General features: G+C 39.0%; 1 protein-coding gene across 3 annotated transcripts in view; it reads left to right on the forward strand.

Moving 5' to 3' along the window:
* Nucleotides 1–7,493, forward strand: part of mettl15 (methyltransferase like 15) — a 74,841-nt gene extending 67,348 nt beyond the window's left edge. For 2 of the 3 annotated variants that reach the window (XM_026937396.3, XM_034299693.2), the window contains exon 6: nt 3,481–7,493. In XM_026937396.3, coding sequence (XP_026793197.1) covers nt 3,481–3,941 — 461 coding nt within the window. In that variant the 3' untranslated portion in view covers nt 3,942–7,493. The remainder of the gene's footprint in view (nt 1–3,480) is intronic. The other variant, XM_026937394.3, reaches the window with a different exon arrangement.
* Nucleotides 7,494–22,254: the final 14,761 nt, after the last annotated feature.

Raw genomic sequence — 22,254 nt, forward strand, 5'->3', positions numbered from 1 at the left:
GTTTGTTTGTGGGCTCGTGCCCGTACCCTCTTTTGGTCGCATTTGCAAGTTAGCACCATCTGTTCCAGCGTGGCATCCTCTGCTCCTCCATCTTTTTTTCTTCTTTCATTTTCATTCTTACTCACACCCTGTATCCTATGAGCCATCATAACTAGTCCTGTGCTTTACACCTTTTGCATCCTTTCACTCTTTCACACCCTTCCTCTCTCTGGATTATTCGTTTTACTCTCTCCATATGTTATGTTCGTTCACCTGTTTCTCTGAATCTTCACCCACTTCCCCCTCTTTCTCCCTCTTTTTTTAAAAATAAGTGTAGAAGCAATAGCTTGGGCTAGGGCATGTGGTTTTATTGATTGGTTCATGACTCACCCTTAAGGCCAGAAGTGTGAGACTCGGAGAAGTGTGATGCTAGACCTCTCGCTCTTTTTTGCAGTCTATCCGTTTCTCCTTTTCTTCCTGTCCTCAGTGCTCATAAACAGCGCCGGCGAAACATATTTAACATATACCGTGTTTTAAACATATAGTGATTTTATCTTAATAAGGTTGTGCATGTAAAATCACAAAATAGCCTTTTTTTTTTCCTCAGCAAAGACGCAGTTTTTCCTCTTAATTCTTAAATTTGAGGAAACATTTACTGGAAACACATTTTTGAATATTAGGAATAATTATACCACAGCACTTCGCAAATCTGATTGGTCAGAAGGTGTTAATTAATTTTCTATAACAGCAGCTCTGGCAGTAGTGCCAGCTGTAATTCAAATCACAGGTTTATATTAATGTTTTAATACTTTGCTGTATCTATAGTAACGGCTTATTCACAGGGACTTGAAAGCCAGATGCTTTACATAATCTAAGCCATATAATAAACCAATGTGGTGTTGTTTACCAAAGAAAAATGTATGATCATTGATATGGTGAAGTTTTCTGTAAGGAGAAACATTTACGGAAGGAGTCTCCAGTGTCAGCTCAGTTTTTCGACAAGGGAAAATCTTCGGGACGGTGGACTTTGTGCTTTCTGATTTCTCAGTAACATGACAAGCTCAGTTTTTAACTTTAAGAGAGAAAAAAATTTGGCTGGTGAGAGATCTACTGTTTATAGCTAATATAACCTAAGTGATAACTGGAACTAACTTCTTTTGTGGACTTTGTCAACTTTAAATGTAACTATAAACAGTTAAAAAGTACCTTGTCAGAAAAATTGTAATCTTTGGCAAATGCTGTTGTAAATAATCAACATTGTTGTGTTTGCTTAATTCCAGCAATATAAATAAAATGGTACCCTGTTCTTTTTTCCAATTTGATCCACTCACTTGAATGAAGGTTAATCCTTATTTGTATCTGTGTGGCATTATGATAATGTTTTTTTTCCTTTTGGAAGCGACTTATGTAGGAACTATGTGCAAAATGTATTAAAAAAATGTGGCCTAAGCTATTCTCCTATTAAGAAGTTCACACTTGCTTAATGCTAATCTAATTTCCATTGTTAAAAATGTTTGACATACTCCAGAGCGGGGAGAAAATGGGGGGAGAAAATTGTTTGACATGTTTTCTGACAGTCTTTTTTGACAAATCCTTCAACTTCTTTCTTTTGAACTAAGCTACATTTGATTTTATATACACCATTGCTCTTGTTGTGCTCTTTTTCTTAAAAGTTGACATTGGAAACATTGTGTTGTCAGTGTTTTCACTGACTTGCCGAAGCTGAATTGCACCTCAAGATCAGCAAGAAACTGACAACATTGGAAATAAACCCTTTTTTACTGTTGTTGTGGCAGAAAAAAGCCTCTGTAATCTTAAATCTAAAGCCTGTTGTGAGGCTGTGCTATTGTTTGCAGGTTTCCAGCATTTGATGGCCTCTGAGCCATGCTCATTGTGCCTAAGCTTTGTTAGTACATGAGTCCCTGTGTTTGCAGAATCGTGGCAGCATAACCCATGCTGAGCCATGATAATACCGAAAATATGTTCTCAGAAGTTTAGACTTGTATATGCCAGGATTTTCTATTTGGCTGGATTGCCATTTTTAATATCTTAAGCCATGGTTGTTATAAATCTTAGGCTTTCAGGCACATACTGTGCTGCTGTTAATGTCCATTAGTTGTGCTTTTATACTAATAAGGTCCAGAAGAGTGACAGTAGCCCTTCACTGCAGCATCGAGTAGACATCTCTTGGAAGAGATTAATCATGTTGTGTTTAAATGAGGTAAACCTATTTATTTCCTTTATAATAGGCATGATCCCAGTTCAGGAGCATTCGATCAGGGGAAAAAAATACTATTTGTTGAGAAGTTGATTGGGAACAACTGAATTAGAACCCAGTTTAGGGTTTGATTTCTATTATTTATACATAGGCTTATAATTGAATGGCTTTTTTTTTTACAATCAATAAATCTCAACAGTATATCAACAATATATCTAATGAAAAACATTATATGCTAGAGCTGTTATTTAGCAAAGTTATTTAGAATTGCAATTAAATGTAAAATTACTGGAAATATTTAGTATGGCTGACCAGTCTAATAATATATTATCGATATCATGATAACTTGTTACAGTACCCTTATCTGAAATATTGCAGGCATTGTGATGTCTTTATTTTTTTTTTTAATAATGACAATGACAAACTTTGTGTTAAAATTTTGCACTGAACCTTTAAAGTAAAGTAATTTATTTTAGCAGACATTGTAGACACAAAAGGTTTATTTTTTTATTTTTTAAAATGCATTGTTACTCTTTTGCTGGCTATTTTGTGCTACATGTCATTTATCATAGAAGTGCCTTCAAGTGTTGTGCTGTTTTCGAATGCATTTGAATTTGAAACAGTAGCGGAACGCTTTACATTCATATCACAAAGAAAATCCTGAATTCATTTATTCATATTCAGTAAGCGCTTTATCCTGGTCAGGGTCATGGTGGAACTGGAGCCTATCCTGTGCACACTATGCATGTGACAGGAATACAGCTGGGATGGGATGCCAGTCCATCTCAGGGCACCATTGCACACACACATTCACACACTCATTCACACCTATAAGCAATATAGAGTGGCTAGTCAACCTACTGGCATGTTATGGGAAGGTGGGAGAAAACCGGAGAACCTGGAGGAAACCCAAAGGGACACCGTTGAGAACATGTGAACCCTGCCCTCTCTGAAGCTAGAGCTCTGAAGCAGCAATGCTGCCTCCTGATATGGAAAGAAGGGATTTGTGTCATTGCGGATCACATTTTGAGGTCCCTAGAAATTCTCTCCTACTCAGTGGTTAGTGTCAGGGCAAGTAAGCATGTCGAGCAGAGAGAAAAAAAAACAATTGTAACCTGTAATATATGGCACAACCTTCCTTAACCCACATTTCTCACAGCTGACTCAAAGATTCACAGAGTCCATAATGGTACCAGTTCAGGAATGTATATATTAGATGGAGGATCAATTTATTTAGTTATTTTTTTAAAGATATTTTTAATTCTTGCCTTCTTTCTCTGCAGGTGCGTTCCCACCTAGCGCCCTTTACGCCCGTCGTGACCGCCTGCAGAGGCCCTCGCATGTGGCCACTAAAACCTTCCAGGCACTGCGTATATTTGTTAACGATGAGCTGAACGAGCTTGTAGCAGGACTCCAGACAGCTCAGGACTTCCTCCGGCCGGGTGGTCGCCTCTGCGTCCTCACTTTCCACTCGCTAGAGGACCGCATTGCTAAGCGCTTCCTCAGAGGAGAGGATCTCAGTGCTCCGCCGCGCCGCAGCGTCCGCCAGAGGGCACGTGCCCATCTCCAGAGGAAACTAGAGTTAGATGACCATGAAGATGAAGATGCAGAGGAAGAGGAAGGAGGCAGGGAGAGTGTCCACTGGGTCAGACTGCAGAGGAAAGTCGTGCTTCCCAGTAAGGAGGAAGTCGGGGAGAATCCGAGGGGAAGATCGGCTAAGCTTAGAGCAGCCGTGAGGCGATAGGTAGAGCTTCTGATCCTGAACTTTGACAGAAAAGAGAGGCTTTCACTGAGATTAGCGTCAGTGATTATAGGGTACATAGAGTACAGCGTACATACTAGTCTGCTCTTGACAGCAGCCAAACTCTTCAAAGATCTTCAAAGTGATATGGATTTTTGTGGATATGCTACAGAAATTCAATGGATAAAGAATCATAAATTATTGGGAATTAGTGTGTAAAGAAAAATTGCCACTATTGTGTGTGGATAAAAGGCATGATGTGCTGAGGAGTAAGCTTATATAAGAACTGCCATTATTGTAATTGCAGTAATGTAAGTTCAGATCAACCACAGTATATTCTTTTCAGCTCAAGACCATGTAATATAAATGGATCTCTTTTGTCCAGGCGCAAGGGTAATTTGCTGATATAACACCCGTGTATTGCTTACTTGGCTGTGCGTTTATGCTTAGTTGCCTTTTTCATTTGGTATTTTCAAATTGGAAATAGGACTCAGACTCACAGACTGCAATGCTGAACTCAGGGTTGTTTTATACATAATAAATAAGAACAAACTACCAAATGTGAATGAGACATATGTGATGCATCTGCATAACGTCTGGTTATTTCTACTGCTAAATCATTGTGCTACAATTATTGTGTTACTGCTAAAATATGATCATATATCATCCTGAAAACGTCATTGTTCTGTGTTCTGCCAATGATGCATGCTTGATTTGACAAAGAATAAGAATAGTTTATTTGATTAAAGATCACAGCAGCATATCTAGGCATGTGCCAAACCATTTTCACGATTACACAGCTGTTTTACCCTGTTACCACAGTGAAAATACAGACAATATACACTCACCTGCCACTTCAGTAGGAGCACTGGTACACCTGCTCATTCATGTGGGCTTAGTGACTTTGACTATGGCAAATTTGTAATTTGTTGGTGCCAGATGGGATGGTTTGAGGATTTCAGAAACTGCTGATTTCATGCTATTTTCAAGTGCACCAGTCTCTAGAGGTTACACAGAATGGCACAAAAAACTAAAAACATCCAGTAAGCAGCAGTTCTGTAGGTGAAAGCACTTTGTTGGTGAGGGAGGTCAGAGGAGAATGGCCAGACTGTTTCAATGTGATAGGAATGCTATGGTAACTCAAATAAGCACTCTTTACAGCCGCGATGAGCAGAAAAGCATCTCAGATTGCACAATGCATCAAACCTTGGGGTGGATGGAGCTACAACAGCAGAAGACAACATCAGGTTCCACTTTTATCAGCCAAAAACAGGAAACCAAGTCTACAGTGGGAAGAGATTCACCGAAACTGGAGATTTTCCCAATTTTCAACTGTCCAGTTTCACCACCTTTGTTAAACTGACTACTTATACAACATGATCTTTGGAGGAAGAAAGCCTAGGAAATATTTAAAACTGGTAAATAAAAACATTTCCATATCATTTTGGTGAATTATGATCATGGTTTGAAGTGTCAAAATATATTAAAGAAGTACAATTTCTGCCAATTTTGGCCAAACCCTGATGTTTCATCTTTATTTAGCCAGAAATCAGTCACAGTGACATCCAACAGGTTTTCCCAGACCACCACGCATATTTTCTGGGGCCTTAGTATTAGAGAATTTTTCAGTATGTCTTTAAATACTTGGAGTTCCAGTCAAAATGATTCTCATACTTTTTCTATAAGCAGGATCTTTCAATATTACTTTCGTCTTTTTTTTTTTTTTTTTTTTCCTCCCACACCATGGCTACACCCTTCTCCACAATCTAATAACCGATGCTAGGAGCCAGGAGCATGTATATTTCAGGAAGAAGATTTCATGTCACTTTGACAGAATGATTTTTTTTTTTTCACATGTGAAAGTGATGGCAGGAGTTGCAGTACTTATGTGTGTGTACTTTACAGACTGAGACACGATAATCAGTGTTAAAAACTATCAGAGGTTAGAACATTATAATCTATAGAGTTTCGCATTACTGCACTGTGAGCAAAAGTGACAGAGTGAGTTTGTGAATGAGTGCGTAGCTGTGCAGTGCGTCCACACTGGAAGTTGGCAGTATGACATGTGTCACAGAGAGAGAGAGAGAGAGAGAGAGAGAGAGATGGAGATGCAGAGATTGTGTCTGCGGCATCCTCTGTCTCTTTGTGGAGCTGATGGGTGAGTCACACACCTGCAGGACGCGGGTGGGACTTTGGCTGCCATGGTGATGCACTGCGCCTTGTGCACTGTACTCACTCTCTCACTCTCGCTCGCTCAAACTCTGAGTCACATCAGATCTGATTAACTTTGCATAAACACCGCATTTCAAGACACCAAACACCTCTTCGTTTGTGTGGAATAACAGCAAAATGAAAGTGTGCCAAGAATTCTGTGATTAATATGAATATAATCCTTTCGGGCCCTGATTAGGTTTGTGTATTTGTGTTGTCGGGCCAAATCACTTGACGCACACACATATATATTCCAAAATCGCATTGTTTCTAAAAGTTATTAGATTATTTTATGTTATCTGTAATAATATCAAACTAGGGTCTAAAATCTTGCACTCCATATGATATATCTGAATCTGATTCTCTCTTGCTTGATAGTCATCTTAGCTTTTTTGCGGTGCGTTAGGACTCGATTTGCCGCCTCCTCTTCAATCTGGTTAGCATTCGACATCTGAAAAATACAATCTGCCAGAATCCTAACTAAGAAATAACTCTAGATCAAATGTCCACTCAAGGGAGCTGACCAGCGCTATGTTCTTGTGACGTTCATGAGCTCTTCACAAGTGCTAAGATGACATTTAGAAGTGGGAGAGGGAAGAAAAAAACACGTTGCCCGGCCTTGGTTCGTACTGTTCTGCTTGGCATGAATCAGTAGCGTGCCGATGCTTTAAATACTCAATGACTCAAAACATGGCAGCATCTCTGCAGGAGTCTGTGACTAGTGATGAGTGGTTTGCAAACAAATCGATTCTTTCCTAACAACTCTTTTAATTAGGTTGGACAGATTGATTCACAAGAAGGATCGAACACAGAATACCTTGCCTCAGTTGTTTATGTGCTTTGTTTTTATAAATTCTTGATTATAAATGTGGTGATGGATATGCTACTGTAATCACACAGATGTCCTTTATTAGCTGTAAGAACGAGCTGCTAGATAAGCAACATTTCTGGATGGAGCTCTGAGTGGTGAATCAAATAAGTCAAAATGAATCATGTTTCCTTTGAATAATCAGGTTGAGCCAAAAGAGCCGACTCAGTAAAATGAGTCATAATGAACATCACAAATCTGCAAATTAGACTCTCCCTGTGGTCTTGTCTCACTCTCTGCTTCCTTTTTGCACCATTTTTTGAATTTCACCCACTCTACTTCTTTTTCTCGCCTTCTTTTTTCTCTTTTTTTCCCCTCTCATCCACCGGCATGTGTCCGCAGGCTCTAAAGCAGAGGTGCGCAACTTAAGAAATCACCAAACTGCGCTGGACTCCATTTGGACGCCCCTGCTCTAAATATCCATCGCCCCATGGTTGCCATGGAAACTAAACACTACCAATAACATTGAACTAGATAGCATTTAAAAGTGTTTTTTTCCCCCCCAATCTCAGGGGCCACAGCGATCTCTGGTGCCACAGCCCCTCCCTTTCCTCTCACAACCCCGCCCCTTTTCCATCCCCCCTCCTCACTGACGTCACGGCTTCTCGCGCAAGCTGGCTGCATGCTAACAGGAGACAGACACGAAGCGCTCGAGCCGCCTTTTGAAATGTGAGCGCGATGCACAAGAGACACACTGCACCACGGGAGTTCTGCTCATTTAAACGCTAATTCTTTCTCATCTTGAACAACGGCCACCTTTTTCTGAGGGGATTTATTTGGATTAAGGAGACAAATATCATAAGAGAAGGAGTTAAAGACGTGGTTGTCAGATAGCTTGCAAATTAAATCTAAAATGATGATGTGCAATATGCAGTTTAATCATGAATCACGTTCTGACGTGCAATTATTTTATGCCAATGGATAATAGCATTTCTTTTAACTTTGCATAAAAAAAATATAAAAATGCCAATATCTGGCACAAAAGCAATATTTTTCCTCCTGATTTTTACCAGTCAGAGTGTATGATTGTTCTTGACCTTTTCTCTTAATTAATTTATGTCCTGGAAAACTATTTGTACTAATTTCAAGAAAAAAAAAAAACATTCAGTGTGTCAATAACAATATCTGTTTTCATTTTTGTACCTTTTTTGTGTAAACACGAGTTACCTTAGTAATGGTATCAGAGAGAGAAAGAGAGAGACGCAGTGTGTGTGTGTGTGTGTGTGTGTGTGTGTGTGTGTGTGTGTGTGTGTGTGTGTGTTGGGTTGTTTCTTGGCACTGGCGCAGGTTTATTTCTGGCTCTGCCTCTCCTCATGGCGTGAGAGTTGGCTCTGTGTGGTAGTCATGTAAACGTGACTAACCAACAAAGTTTCTTATATTTCTGATGAATATTCTTAGCCCCTTGATGACTTAATCATCCAGCTTTACGCACTAAAAGCAAAATCATTGCATCAACAAAGAATATGCATCCTACTCTGTCTCATCCGGTTGTTCAAGCTCACTGCAGTTCCAAGAAAAAGTTGGATAATCAATCTTTATTCAAGTCATGACGATAGCACTTTTGATTTAACTTCATAAATCCTCTTTCGCATTATGAATCTGGAGATTGTTTTGAGCGTTATCTGAAAAGGTGTATGCTAATACGGGGGCGCGATGGATTCCCGTTGGTTTCTTCTCCGACATTTGCTATGTAGACTTTTCTCCAAATCTCAATTAATATGGTCATCCCTACCCAGCACCACACTGGCTCCCTTGCCATGTACTAATTAAAAATATGAGTCAACAGAATCCTGGGGCAGGTAATGAGATCCACACTTGCATTCCTGCTAATTAGCTATAATTAGAGCGTTTTTTCATCCATTATGTGAAATCCACCTTGGACGGTGGGAAAGGCTTGCTCAGCAGGGGGTGTTGGCTGTTTGTGGAGGTGGAGTCACCTTGGAATAGGGGAGCTTCTGTTTGAAGTGTGAATGGGGAGTTTTGGAAAACCACCAGTGGAGCACAAAATAAATGATAAGGAATAAAACACAATGGGTGCTGTTATAGGAAAATAATAAATGATGGGGTAGTGCGATGTGGAGTTACTGTTAGCACCCTGAAGTTGAATATTTTCCAATACATCCTGAAGTGATTTATTCCTCTTATACCAACTTGCCAATGATAACAAATTTTAATTTATTAATGAATGACACAACATGCTTTTGAATTTTATAGTTACATTTAATGTAGTAATTATAAGAAGACTTTCCAGTGGTGGAAAATGTATGGATATGAAGCATTGACACTGGAGACTCCTTCCATAAATGATAAATAAACATCTCCTTACAGAAAACCTCTCCATATCAACAATTTTAATGTTTGTTAAATAACGGGTTTTTATTATTATTATTATTATTATTATTATTATTATTATTATTATTAGATTTGATCATTATTAGCCTTATATATTAGCATTATATAGATCGTCTGCAGTACAAGTTCCTGTGAAGGAGTCGTTACTATAGAAACGATAAAGTATTAGACCATGCCTATTAATCTAAACCTGTGATTTGACTTACACCTGGAACTACTTTCAGAGCTGCTGTTAGAGAAAATTAATCCACACCTTCTGTCCAGTCAGATCCAAGAATTCAGGAGTGCTGTGGTATAATGGCAGTTAAACCACATAGATAATGTTTTCAGTTGCGGAAATGACAACATCGATAAAATTCCTGTATTTCTTTCCGAACGTCCCCTAAGAGTTACTGTACCTCTTTGCATAGAAACCTTCTCTGCCAATTTGCTTGTGTACTGTCACGCCTGGATGGACCAATTGGTACAAGGGACGTGACGAATTGTGTGTGTGTACACCCTCTGTGCAGAGAATCACCCGGCTGCATGAATCTGTCAAAATAAGTGAGCGTAACGGTGTTGGAGGCAGCTAATGGGTTTTAATGCACTTGTGTTGTCCCCCTTCCCTCCTCTCACACTGCGCCTGATTAGTGCCACCTCATCTGTCTTCCAGTAGCCTGAGTGTGTCAGAAAGCACCCTGAAACTTACACACACAATTTCCTCACTCATGCCAATGCCAAGTTACTCCTGTTTAAATCCCACAGCCTCGCTCAAGTCACGTTTTAACCTTGAATCCCAAGCCACATTTAAATTTTCATTTCATTTTCTAATATTTCATTTTTGTTTGTATTTCAATGCTCCATTCATAGGCACTGTCCTTAACCGAACTGCTGGAAGTTGACCTTCTGTAGACCCCATCAATGACCCAACTTATCCGATAAAACCGAAAATGCATTCAAAAAGACTACACAGTGGGTGAAATGGTAAAAAAATAGTCATATCATGTTCTCATCTACTTGAAAAAAATTGCACTCAACTGTACTATATACATATATATGATGTGGAAAAACTTTACATCTCTCTGTGATTAAAGAAAAAATGCATGTTTTATGTTATAATTTATCTACAAAAATGCAGAGTAGATATGTCAAATGGGCAAAGATAACAAATATTACATCAAATATAAGACCGGAGGCAGTTATAAAGGCAGAAGATGTTACAAGTTATGAGACAATAATCTCATTCAGACAGGGACATTTTGATATGTTTTTTTTTTTTTTTTTTTTTTTTTTTTTTTTAATAATTTTGTTTTTCTCAATATCAAAATCATGACATATAGATTTTATCATATACACTTTGACCATTTTTTGTGATAATAAAGGAATATCTGTAAAACCTAACACTAAAAGTCTTGTTGGAATAAAAAACATTTCTTCATCATGTTATCCTAAGGGTGTGTAAACATTTGAACTCAACTATATGAAGATATTTAGCATCACATTTATTGAGACTGTGAAAAACTCCACTGTTATTAACAGCTAGAAATAGAAAAGGAGTCAAAATATATGTTTGGTTTGTAAATGTATTTTAACAACCAGTACTTGGTATTACTGAGAATAACAATCGACTCAGTCAGTATCATAAAACAAGTGATACCTGTGAGATCTCGCTGTGATGTACTATTTTATCACAGCATACTATTTTATCTATTTTATCTATCCCTGCCTTACAGGATAGAATAATTATTTCAGGATTGAGTACTCGTCTGAGATTGAAGTCCCATTGCAGTGGCTGTTTATATTGAATGAAGTCTGAGAAACATTTTAGTAAAACTATAAACACTCTATATCAGGGGTTCTCTAGCTTTTTACAGTCAGGGACCCCTTTAACTGTAACAAAAAAAAAATCACAGGACACCTTAGTATGGATTTATTTTACAAATTATTTTAAAAATAGGCATGTTATTTAAATGTGCAAATATTTTGGTTATTTATTGGAACCAGTGAGGTTTTTTTAATTTCTGAACTTTCCACCCATTTTCCATTTTCCATACCGCTTATCCTGCACAGGGTCGCAGGGGAGCACATTTGGAACTCGGGGCACCCTTTTCTAACAAAATTAGAAAATAGGCCCCAGAACCATGGGTTTACAGTGTAAGTGGCTACATAGTCTTGTATTAGAGCTGCTTTGTCGTTCACATCAGCCCAATTGGCTCATGTGGATGTCAGAAGAAACACAACAATAGGAAGGAAAGTACACTATATGGTCAAAAATATGTGGACCCCTGACCATCACAACCATATGTGGTTCTTCCCAAAAATGTTGCCACAAAGTTGGTAGCACACAATTGTATAAAATGTCTTTGTATGCTGCAGCTTTAAGATTTCCCTTCTCTGGACCTCGGGGGCCCAAACATGTTCCAGCATGACAATGCCCCTGCGCATAAAGCAAGCTCAGTGAAGACATGGTTTGCCAATGTTGATGTGGAAGAACTCCAAAATCTAGTGGAAAGCCTTCCCAGAAGAGTGGAGGTTATTATAACAGCAAAGGGGGATTAAATCTGGAATGGGATATTCAATAAGCACATATGGACGTGATGGTCAGAAGTCCACATGCTTTTGACCTTATAGTGTGTCGTAAGATCCTACTAACGAACCTGGTTATTTGGTAAAACTGTTTATTTGCTTTTGGTAATATAAAAGAAAATAACTTGTGTACAAAGTCTCTTACATAGTGTTACTAATTTATAGACAAGGGTTTTTTTTTTTACATTCATTTATTCATTCATTCCACTTGAGTAACCACTTTGTCCTGGAGGATCTGATGAGCACTAAGCATGAGGCGCCAGTCCATCACAGAGTACCATGCACACACATATGCACATTCACAGTTATGATGGGCAATTTAGAGTAGTCAGTCCATCTACAGGCATGTTTTTGGGAGGTGGGAGGAAACAAGAGAAGACAGAGGAAACCCACATGTCGTGGGGAGAACATGCAAAATGCCACATAGACAGTAACATGAGCTCAAGATCAAACCAGGGCAACCCGCCAGAGCAACCTGCTGCACCACTATGCCATTCTTATGGTAAGGTATTTTATGTTATATGGTATGGTATGTTATATGGTATGTTATATGGTATGTTATATGGTATGGTATGTTGTATGGTATGGTATATATTTCATTTATTTTCTATTTATTTAGCGTTTTTTTTTTTTTAAGATATGTATGTCTCACTTTTGGTAAATCAGTGATATATAAACAACATTTCCTGTACGCACAGTCATTATCACTCAGCCTAAGCAAATGTGTTGCCGGTCTGTGTGCTGTATCTGTGAATGAGCTTGTGTGTCAGTGATGAGCTCGGTGTTTGCAGAGCGTGCTGTGCCTCCTGACCAATCTCTCACCATCCTTGAGCTTTGACGTCGTTACTTTCAGCCAACCAAACTTCTGCAAGTTTGGCTCACGCCTTCACGCCCATCATTCATTACACAGTCACTTCTACTGTCCAATCATGGGCCTTGTCAGGTGTGGACAGGTGTGGGAGCCAATCGGACCTGGATGACGCAGCAAGGCCAGAGAGAGTCTCTCATCAGGTACTTTATAAGCAGTTCTTCACACTCTCTTACAGACACGCACACACACACACACACATACACACACACACCTCCCCTTCCACTCCCCCCAGCCCGCCGCTCTCAGCACACATCCATTCCATGGTACAGTCCTAGCTATAAAAAGATTTCTGAATGAAGACGAGGCTTTGAGGTTGCAGCCATTTGAATGAATTTTATGAATGACGCAGAGCCCCGTGGCCTCATGGGAAGCAGATGAAACCCTGAGGAAGAGACAGCCATGTTGAGAGCTCAGCTGGGAGTCCATCTACCTTATACTGACATCCAATTAAAATTTTGCTGATAACCAAGTGGGAGAAGTATGAAGAAGAAAAGAGACTAAATGAAGCTAAATAAAACTGCTCTGTGGAGTGCTGCATGTGTGTGCACACTAGTCTTAGCATATTCTTGGGTCCACATACTTTCCTCTGAATTCTTGTTTGTGATATTTTATTGAACAAATCACCCAGCTGTGAGTGGTGGAGAGAGAAATAAGCAGAGTTCAGAATGCCTTGTCATTTTAAATATGTGCTGTTGTCACGCTCTCTGTCAATATTAAAGAAAATATGCTGAATTTAAATCTTATAGCCTCAGTAAAGACTCATGCAACTGCGTTGTTACTGCTTTCATCTTTGTTTTTTATGAAAAATTAAATAATTACATAAAGATTAACATACTCTGCCAATTTCAGTGTTTTTGCATTATTACAGGTGCACTTCATGCATCTTTTCATCATTAGTCAGTAGATCTGGCATTCTTCAGGCAGCGGGTGTTTTTCTAGTCTTTCTCTGGCCGTAGGAAGGAGTCAAGTGAAGCTCTGGTGCTAATTAAGCCCGATAACCAAGATGGACCACACTGACACACTGATGGTGCTGATGAGTGATGACTTTTTTTTTTCTAAAGTCTTTAGCATGTGTCAAAATTCTTTCATCTGTGAAATCCAGATTGAAACTAAAACTGTTATTGTTGCTAAAGACTTGTGCTAATTTCCAAACGTGCTAAATGCTAATGTGAATCTGCTGCTACATGCTGCACTGACACTGCAGAATGGCCTCAGACACACACACACACACACACACGCAGGATGGGCCCACCTCAAGAGGATGCAGCTGCAGGGACTCCCAGAGTGACATCAGAGGAAGGCCTCTGTGTGTGTGTGTGTGTGTGTATGTGTGTGTGTGTTCTCTCACCATAGACGTTCCTGTTTCCATCTATATTAGCTGCATAGATGCTGAGAGGAGTGTATGAGTTGATAGATAGATAGATAGATAGATAGATAGATAGATAGATTTTTGGTATATATCATATGTCATGTTGAATATCTTAAGTAAGGAATAAAACATGACAGGGTGTGCTGTTATAGGAAAATAATCAACGTTGTATCCCTCTTATACCGCAACAATTATAATTATTACTGTATTAATTAATGACACATCATACTTTTATCCATTTATAGTTACTTTAATGTTATGAAACATTGGTGAACAAGTTAGTTCCTGTTATCATTTACATTATAGCTGCTATAAATATTCGTTCCCTCACCAGCCTCTCTTTTTTTCTGTCTTGAAATTAAGAAGACAAAAAACACAATGTGTCACATTACAGAGAACCTGCAAAGTGCAAATCCTCTGTCCTGAAGACTTTCCTGTGGTGGAAAACCTATTGAGAATTACAAAGCGATGACACTGGAGACTCATTCATAAACGTCAAATAAACGTCTCGTTACAGAAAGCTTCACCATATCAATGATTATATGATGTTTTTGTTTATTAATAAGCTTGGATTATGTAGAGTGTCTGCCATACAACAACATTCAAACCTGTGAATGTTACTATAGAAATACAGTAATAACGCATTAGAATGATCACATTCATATAAACCTGTGCTTTGAATGAGAGCCAGCACGATTGTCTGCTTCTGACCAATCAGATTTGAGAAATCAGCAGCACTATGGTGTAATATCTTTGTATTATATTATTAATGTAGAGAGGTGTCATTGAGAGACATTGGCATTCTTGTATGTGTGTGATGAAGTGACAGAGATGGAGGAAATGCCAGAGTGGACACTAAAGCAGTCTGAAAAACAGTCAGTGAGACGGTAAACACCACTGGCGGGTGGCTGAGGGCTTCACCGAGCCGGATCGGAATCATCTCCCTCACGGCGGGAGCTTTGCTTGCTTTCCATTATCCTCCTCTAAGAAAATTACCCACCGTCTACTGGGGCCTGTGCTATTCTCAACACCTCTTTTCCTCTTGTTCATCCCCTGTCCCCCCCTCCCCCACCCTACCCCCCCCCTTTTCAAGCCATGCAGGGGGCTGACAGTATAGCTGTTCAGGGGTGAATTGGAAAAACACGGGGTGCAGCCATAACGAGTGCCCTCGGGTAATGACAGGTTTGGCTGGGCTGCAATTTACTCCTCATGTCGAGCTCGTTCAACCGTAGAAGAGAACAGACCACGCCAATGAAGCTGTTTCTCTCTGCGCCACCGCTTTCCCCCCTACCATCAGTGAAACCAGGCCTCACTTTGTCATCCAGCTTACTAACAGGGCCAATGCGTGAGCTTGTCGGCTGCCTGTAATGGTTATCACGTCTGTCTCTCATGGTTTGCTTGGTTAAGCACTAATGTAATTTGGAAACGGGGCGGGCAGGAAGTGTTCTATCTGAAACAGAGCCTGAATAACAATGGAGTCGGGTGCTGACAGCCCAGTAGGGAGAGTATGAGATTGTGAAACTGGTCATGGATTATGGACTTGTATATGAAACGGTTGATTTTCACAGTACTAGTCAGGGTCTAGTTATATCTTGGATGATATGACAATTTAGCCTATTTCTAGATGATGTAACTGCTTCTGGCTTCAACTTCAAAGCCATCATTATATTGTTGGTGTCAGCTTTTTCACTTTTTGGTGCATTTTTGCTGACAGAATTATCCTGAGCAGCTCTGCTTCCACCCTTTAATGATGATTATAATATTTTTGGACAACAGTGCATTAGAAACATATCAATAGCTATCAATAGTCTATTTAAGAGTAGCATTCATAGAGCTACTTGATAGTTATATAAGCCGTTCATGACACAAGCCTGCTGATGTTGATGTCAGTTTGACATAACACCTAAGGCAAGTAAGATTGAGTTTTGCTCAACATAAGGCTGTTAGTTACGTTAGGCTTACATTAGGGCTTACTTACTTAGATCAGTGGTTCTCAAAGTGGGGTTCTTGGATCCTCAGAGCTTCAGTAAGCATACCTGGGGGCTGGCGAAAATTAAACCAATTATTATCACAACTTTTGATTTATTTTTTTATTTACAAATTTGATTTATTATTGAATTAGTGTAATTATTAACCTATTTGACTGTTCACTTGACTTGAATGGCTTGAATGAATATATTGTGTTTGTGGAAAGTTCAGGGATGAAATGCCCTGTGGGTCCAATAAATAGCCACAATATTATTGTACACATTTAATTAATGTGCCTAATATTGAAATAGTTGGATTATGTTCATAAAATATATCTGTACTGTGGGGGCCTTCGAATTTCTTTCACAGTTGAAGGGGTCCCTGGCTGCATAAGACTATTATTGCAAGTGACTTTGTAGCATAGTGTATATCTGGTATGTCAGAAACACACAATAATGTGACATAACTTCCCAAGAGAGGGTTAAAAAACAGCATTCACAAATTGTTGTGATACCTTTATCAATGTTTATGTGGATTTGTATCAGTTGTCACAAAGCACTTATGCAGGTGTTATGTAGTCCTATGAACACCACCTTCAAATGTAATCATTATAACTATAATAGTCATAATAGTGCAGTTATTGGTAGTTATAGTCATCCTCCCAATGCTTGTTGCTGAGTTCTAGTACCTGTTCGTTCATTGTAATCCTGTAAGCTCTCATGGAAAACCCAGAGACTCATTGAAAACGTGTGTGTGTTCTACACTAGCGCATTAGAGCAGTGCAGACAAGGGACAAGCAAAGAGGACAGTGGCGGAAGCACTGGCCAGTTCTTACTGGCTGTCGGCCAGAGGGGTTTCTAATGGCTGACCTGGCCCCTCATTACTGCCTGTTAAAGCCCTGACCCTCATCTGACACATTTCCTCCCCCGCTCCTCCTACTCTACTCAGAGAGACATCGTTCTTGGCAGCCATGCAAGGTCCATCCAATCAATTCCTCTTAATAGGTGTGTGATTGTCTGCTTGTGCTGTATATTAATCTGGGGAACACCCTGTAAATTGGCCATAAATCACACTGGGCTAGGGAAAACACACCCATTTATAAGCAGAGGAATGGATGGACTGACAGATGGACAGTTGGGTAGACCCACAGTGATGAGTTGCTTGACCTCTTTAGGTATAAAGGCCAAAATGCTGGCTAGGATGACCAGTGTGGTGGCAGGCCAAAGAGTTTGGATGTGCTTAAAATAAACAAAAGCTAGGATGTCCCAGTGGATGACCATGTCAGAGAGGACAGATGGTAAGCTGACCTGAGATCAGGGTTGGCCTGAATTGCTGCATAATGGAGCAGCTGTCCAACCGGACGTAAGCCACACACTAAATTCTGGCACTTGTTCCTTCTCCCTATCATATCCTTCTCTCTCTCTTTTTCTCTCGGCTGTTTTCTCTCTCCAAGCTCTTTTTGCCTGTCTTTATCCAATTCTAATCAGGGGGAAATTTGTGAGTTAAATCAAATTCAAATATCATGAGGCTCTAAATAAACTCCCCCGCTATCTGATCATCCAATGAGAAGTGTGTGCACAGGAGCACTATTACCATAAAGTGTTGAAGAACCTTGACAAACTGCAGTAGGTTAAAGTACTTTAAGTCTACACTTACTTACAGTTACTTTCATGGCTTCAGTGCTATTTCTCATTATTCAGTGCCACATATGCTTAAGTTTATCTACAGTCAACTCCGGAATTATTGGCGTCCTTCAAGAAAATAGAGAAAAAAATTATTGCATGTAAAAGTTACACATTTTTCCTTCGATTGCTCTCAGAGCCAGATGTAGTACTCTGTTTTATGCCCATTTAGTCCATATTCTAGGGAAAAAATCTTGCGCGTAGTACAAACCTTTGATGTACTAAACTTTGGGCAATTAGTGGCAGCCAGTTTTGCATTTGATTTTATCCGCCTCCCAAAACCAGGTGCCAAATTAGTGCCGTGAGTGCCGTGCCGTGAGTGCCGTGAGCTTTGTTCAGAGCTGTGTAGCTATTGTTTTCCTGAAGAATTGGGCCACTTTTGAACTTCTAGGGCAACTTGACTTTTTCCGCCCATTCATTCTCACAGATAGATAATTTAATGAAATATGTGTAAAAATGTGAGGCCATTTTAGGATCTTGGTAAAAGCACCATTTAGGCAAACTATGTTTTAATACTGTTTGTCCTTTGGGCAGCTTTTGTCATGCAGATCTGGCAACCCTGGTCATGGCATATACAAGAACTCTACAAGAACTGTACTGCTCTGTAAGTTCTGCTTCTCTGGGGTATAAATATGATGTGTCAAAAAACATGACTGGTTATTTTACAAGATAATCACCCCAAATGTACATGTATATCAACTTGCTTGCAAAAACGTGCAAAATAAGTGTTTTATAATGGTCTTCTTAATCTCTGTAATGGAAGCCTTTAAAAAAATTGATAACAGTGTGTTCTTATGAAAAGTGCTAATAATTACCTATAAATAGGTCAATATTTTGTTCAAGAGGGCCAAAGGGTGACAAATTAAAGGGAAAAAAAACAACAGAGTGTTTTAGTGATCTGTTGTGCCATAATAAGTCACCTAAACAAAATGGTGAATCTGAGGCTACAGTGGGCACAGAGTCACTGAAACTGGAGAGGTGAATATTGGAAAAAGACCAGACAATGTACAAGTATATACAGTGCCTTCCAGACTGATTCATGAAAATGAGCAAAAATTTATATTAATAAGTGCACCACAAGTATACAGTCAGAGTAGAACTGAAAATGACGTTAGTGTCATGTTATTATACTACTCAGTGAATTTATTTTAAACAAATTTAAGTCAGACAGTGGTGGAGATACATATATATCTGTCCTTCTTGTCGGAGTAAAACACTGATATGTGTATCGTGCCCCCCTCCTCTTTCTCAGCCCACCGGCAGGACTGAGCCGCCCCATCAATTATTAACAAACACAATTACCATCCAGTCAGCCAGTCGGTTATTTCACCTCATGGTTGACATTTGGAAGCTGAGAGAGAGCCAATCGAAAGAGAGGCAGAGAGATGTATGTGTGAAAGGGAAATTGCAGCGAAGGCAGCACCAGAGAAGGGGATGGAATGAGTCAGAGACCGGCTCTGTTATCGAGCCCTCGTTCTCTAGGTATGAATGGTGTTCGGTCACGGCTCCCCATCAATTCTCTCTAATGTACCTGTTCTTGAAGCTCAATTGCACAATGGGATTGAGTCAATAAATAAAAATGTTTATTATGGCCTTGGCTTTCTAAATTACATCTAATAGCTCTACCTCTTCATTTTTTATCCTGTCTGATTATTACGATGATATTAAAGAACAAATGAGCCATGTCGACTTAATTGTATATGAAATCACCAATTAGCTGTTCACCATTTTAGTCAACCTCAGGCGTATTAGTTGTAAAATAAACATGTAATCAGATTGGTTAGCACCCCCTCAGTTCCTACAGCTGTCAGCGGAAGAGCTTTCTTCACTTCCTCGGTAAGGAATTACAGTGTTTGCTGGAAAAGTGGGTTTTGGATTCATATCTGGCGTGAACACACACCACTGGTACCTCTCTCCTACGCTGTACGGCTGATAAGCAGTTACAACAAATTTCCCAATCATCATAATCATGAGAATTATCCTCATTTCTGGAATCACCATTATACATGGGCCAGGAATTTATGCAAATTATAGTATTGGAATGTGAAGGAGGAAAAAAAAAAATAAACCACATTGTTGTTGAATTCTCGATTTAATAAGTTTGGATGATTTTTTCTATAACAGCAGCTCTGACAGTAGTTCTGACTGTAACATAAATGATGGCTTATATTAATTGGTTTCTTCTATATAATTTCTATAGTAACAGCTCATACGCAAGGACTTGTATGGCAGATGCTCCACATAATCTAAGTGTAGTAAGCATATTTTTTAAAAAAGTGTTGTAATTTAACAAAGAAAGATGTATAATCTTAGATATTATGATATTAGGTGAAGTTTTCTGTAAGGAGATGTTTACCTTGTATGTAACATTTACGTTTGGAGTCTCACGTGTCCGTGTTTTGTAACAGTCGGTACGTTTTCCTCCATGGGAAAGGCTTCAGGACAGAGAACTTTACACTTTCTGATTTCCCAGTAACACGACAAGCTGTGTTTTTTTGTCATACATTTCAAGCGAGAAAAAAAAGAGATAGTGAGGGAATTATTGTTTATAGCTGTTATAATGTAAGTATAACAGAGAGTAACTTGGTTTGCAGACATTCATTAACATGAAATTAATGTAATTATGAATGGTTAAAAAAGGCATCATCGTTCATTTAAAAATGGTAATAATTGGCAAACTGCTGTGGTATTGCTTTTTTTTGTAAAATCAGTTTTTACAGTATTACAATTATACTTAAGAGAGAACCTGGGGTGCTTTTCATATGTGCTTTGTTACTGCATTTATTTGTGCAAAGAATTTCAATTTTTTCACCAAATTCAAAGAAGTCCTTTTTCTCCCTTACATTTGTAACTATCGAAATGCATCCACGATCAAGCATGGGCAAACACGTACCACTAGCACTGTTCTCTGGGCATGTGCACATCCTCGAAAATAAGTCACAAGTGCCGCCGCAATTAGCTCTAATTGGTAATTGCACAGGCGGGATAATTATATACCATTTTGATGTCTGAAGGGGACCACTTATTGAATTTGATAATAATACTGGCACTGAACTTGCACCCGGTGCTCTGCTCATTGCTATCAAGCTTTGTTAACTGAGTGCATTTTAGGGCTCATAGTATGATATCTGACTCAAACACACAACATGGGAGCACTTGACCTGCTCTGTTGATACTTGATTCCACAGCCCTCCTGACCAAAACACTTCTGATTGCATTATGTTTCTGAATTATTGCACTTTCATGAAGGACCACTTAGTTACTCATTAGCCTATATGCAAATTAACATCAGCCATTTCAGGCCTTGCTTGTGACATGTTTTTAATGGATTTCAGTATTACAAATTGAGAAATTAGTACCATAATTTATAAAGCTAAAGCAGTCGCTGCTGAAGAACAGGAGGAAAGGCTAAAACTTGCCTTTAGATGCCACATGACGCATAAGCCACATCTCTGGGCTTCCTGTCACAGCAGACATTAACTATCATAAAGACTATTTTGACAATTTTAATTGAACACATCATACCAACACACCACAACACAACACACCATACCATACCATACCATACCATACAACACACCACACCACAACACAACACAACACAACACAACACAACACACCACAACACACCATACCTTACAATACCATACCATACCACATCACGCCATACCATACCACAACATACCACAACACAACACAACATAAAATAGCATAATTTTCCATGAACTTAAAGTTATACTATAACAGCTCACAGTTATAACACTCTCCAGACTGATATTACAGCTCAACAACAGCTACCTTTAAAGGTCAGTTTATTTTTCTGCTTATAAGATTTTTAATAATATTTCTGAAGATCTATGGCAAAACCATGTCATGACAGAGTTATGTATACTTTTTAATTTTACTAGTTATAAGAGTTTTATGAAAACATGTAACAATGCCATCTAATAACATATAATAACATATAATAACAGTTATGTATTTTTAATATATTTTTGTATGTTTTGATGTTTTACAGCTGACGTACTATATATTGGAATAAGCCTTTTTAAATATGTATGTAGGTTTACGTCCATTGTCTGGTAGGGATTATGTATGTGTTATGTATTATGTATTATGTAACATTTCCTGTAAGTAAGGTGGTACTCAGAATATTTTGGTTAATGATGAGGCTCTCACACTACATGCACATTGAGTTAGGATGAAGGAAGAGTCTGCAATGCAAACTGGAAATCACTGTGCAAGATAATAAGCTTTTATTTCTTTTCCATCAATAGCAGTGCATTTTACTCATAGCTTTTAAACTGCTTCGAGCTCATGTGTTACTGATAACACTCGGGCTGATAGTGATAAAAATCACAGTCTTTAGAGATTCCCTCACAGTGATCTCCAGAGCACAGAGCCATTGAATGCACTTTAATGAGAATGTA

The sequence above is a fragment of the Pangasianodon hypophthalmus genome, chromosome 25, assembly GCF_027358585.1.
Source record: "Pangasianodon hypophthalmus isolate fPanHyp1 chromosome 25, fPanHyp1.pri, whole genome shotgun sequence".
NCBI classification, from domain to species: domain Eukaryota; kingdom Metazoa; phylum Chordata; class Actinopteri; order Siluriformes; family Pangasiidae; genus Pangasianodon; species Pangasianodon hypophthalmus.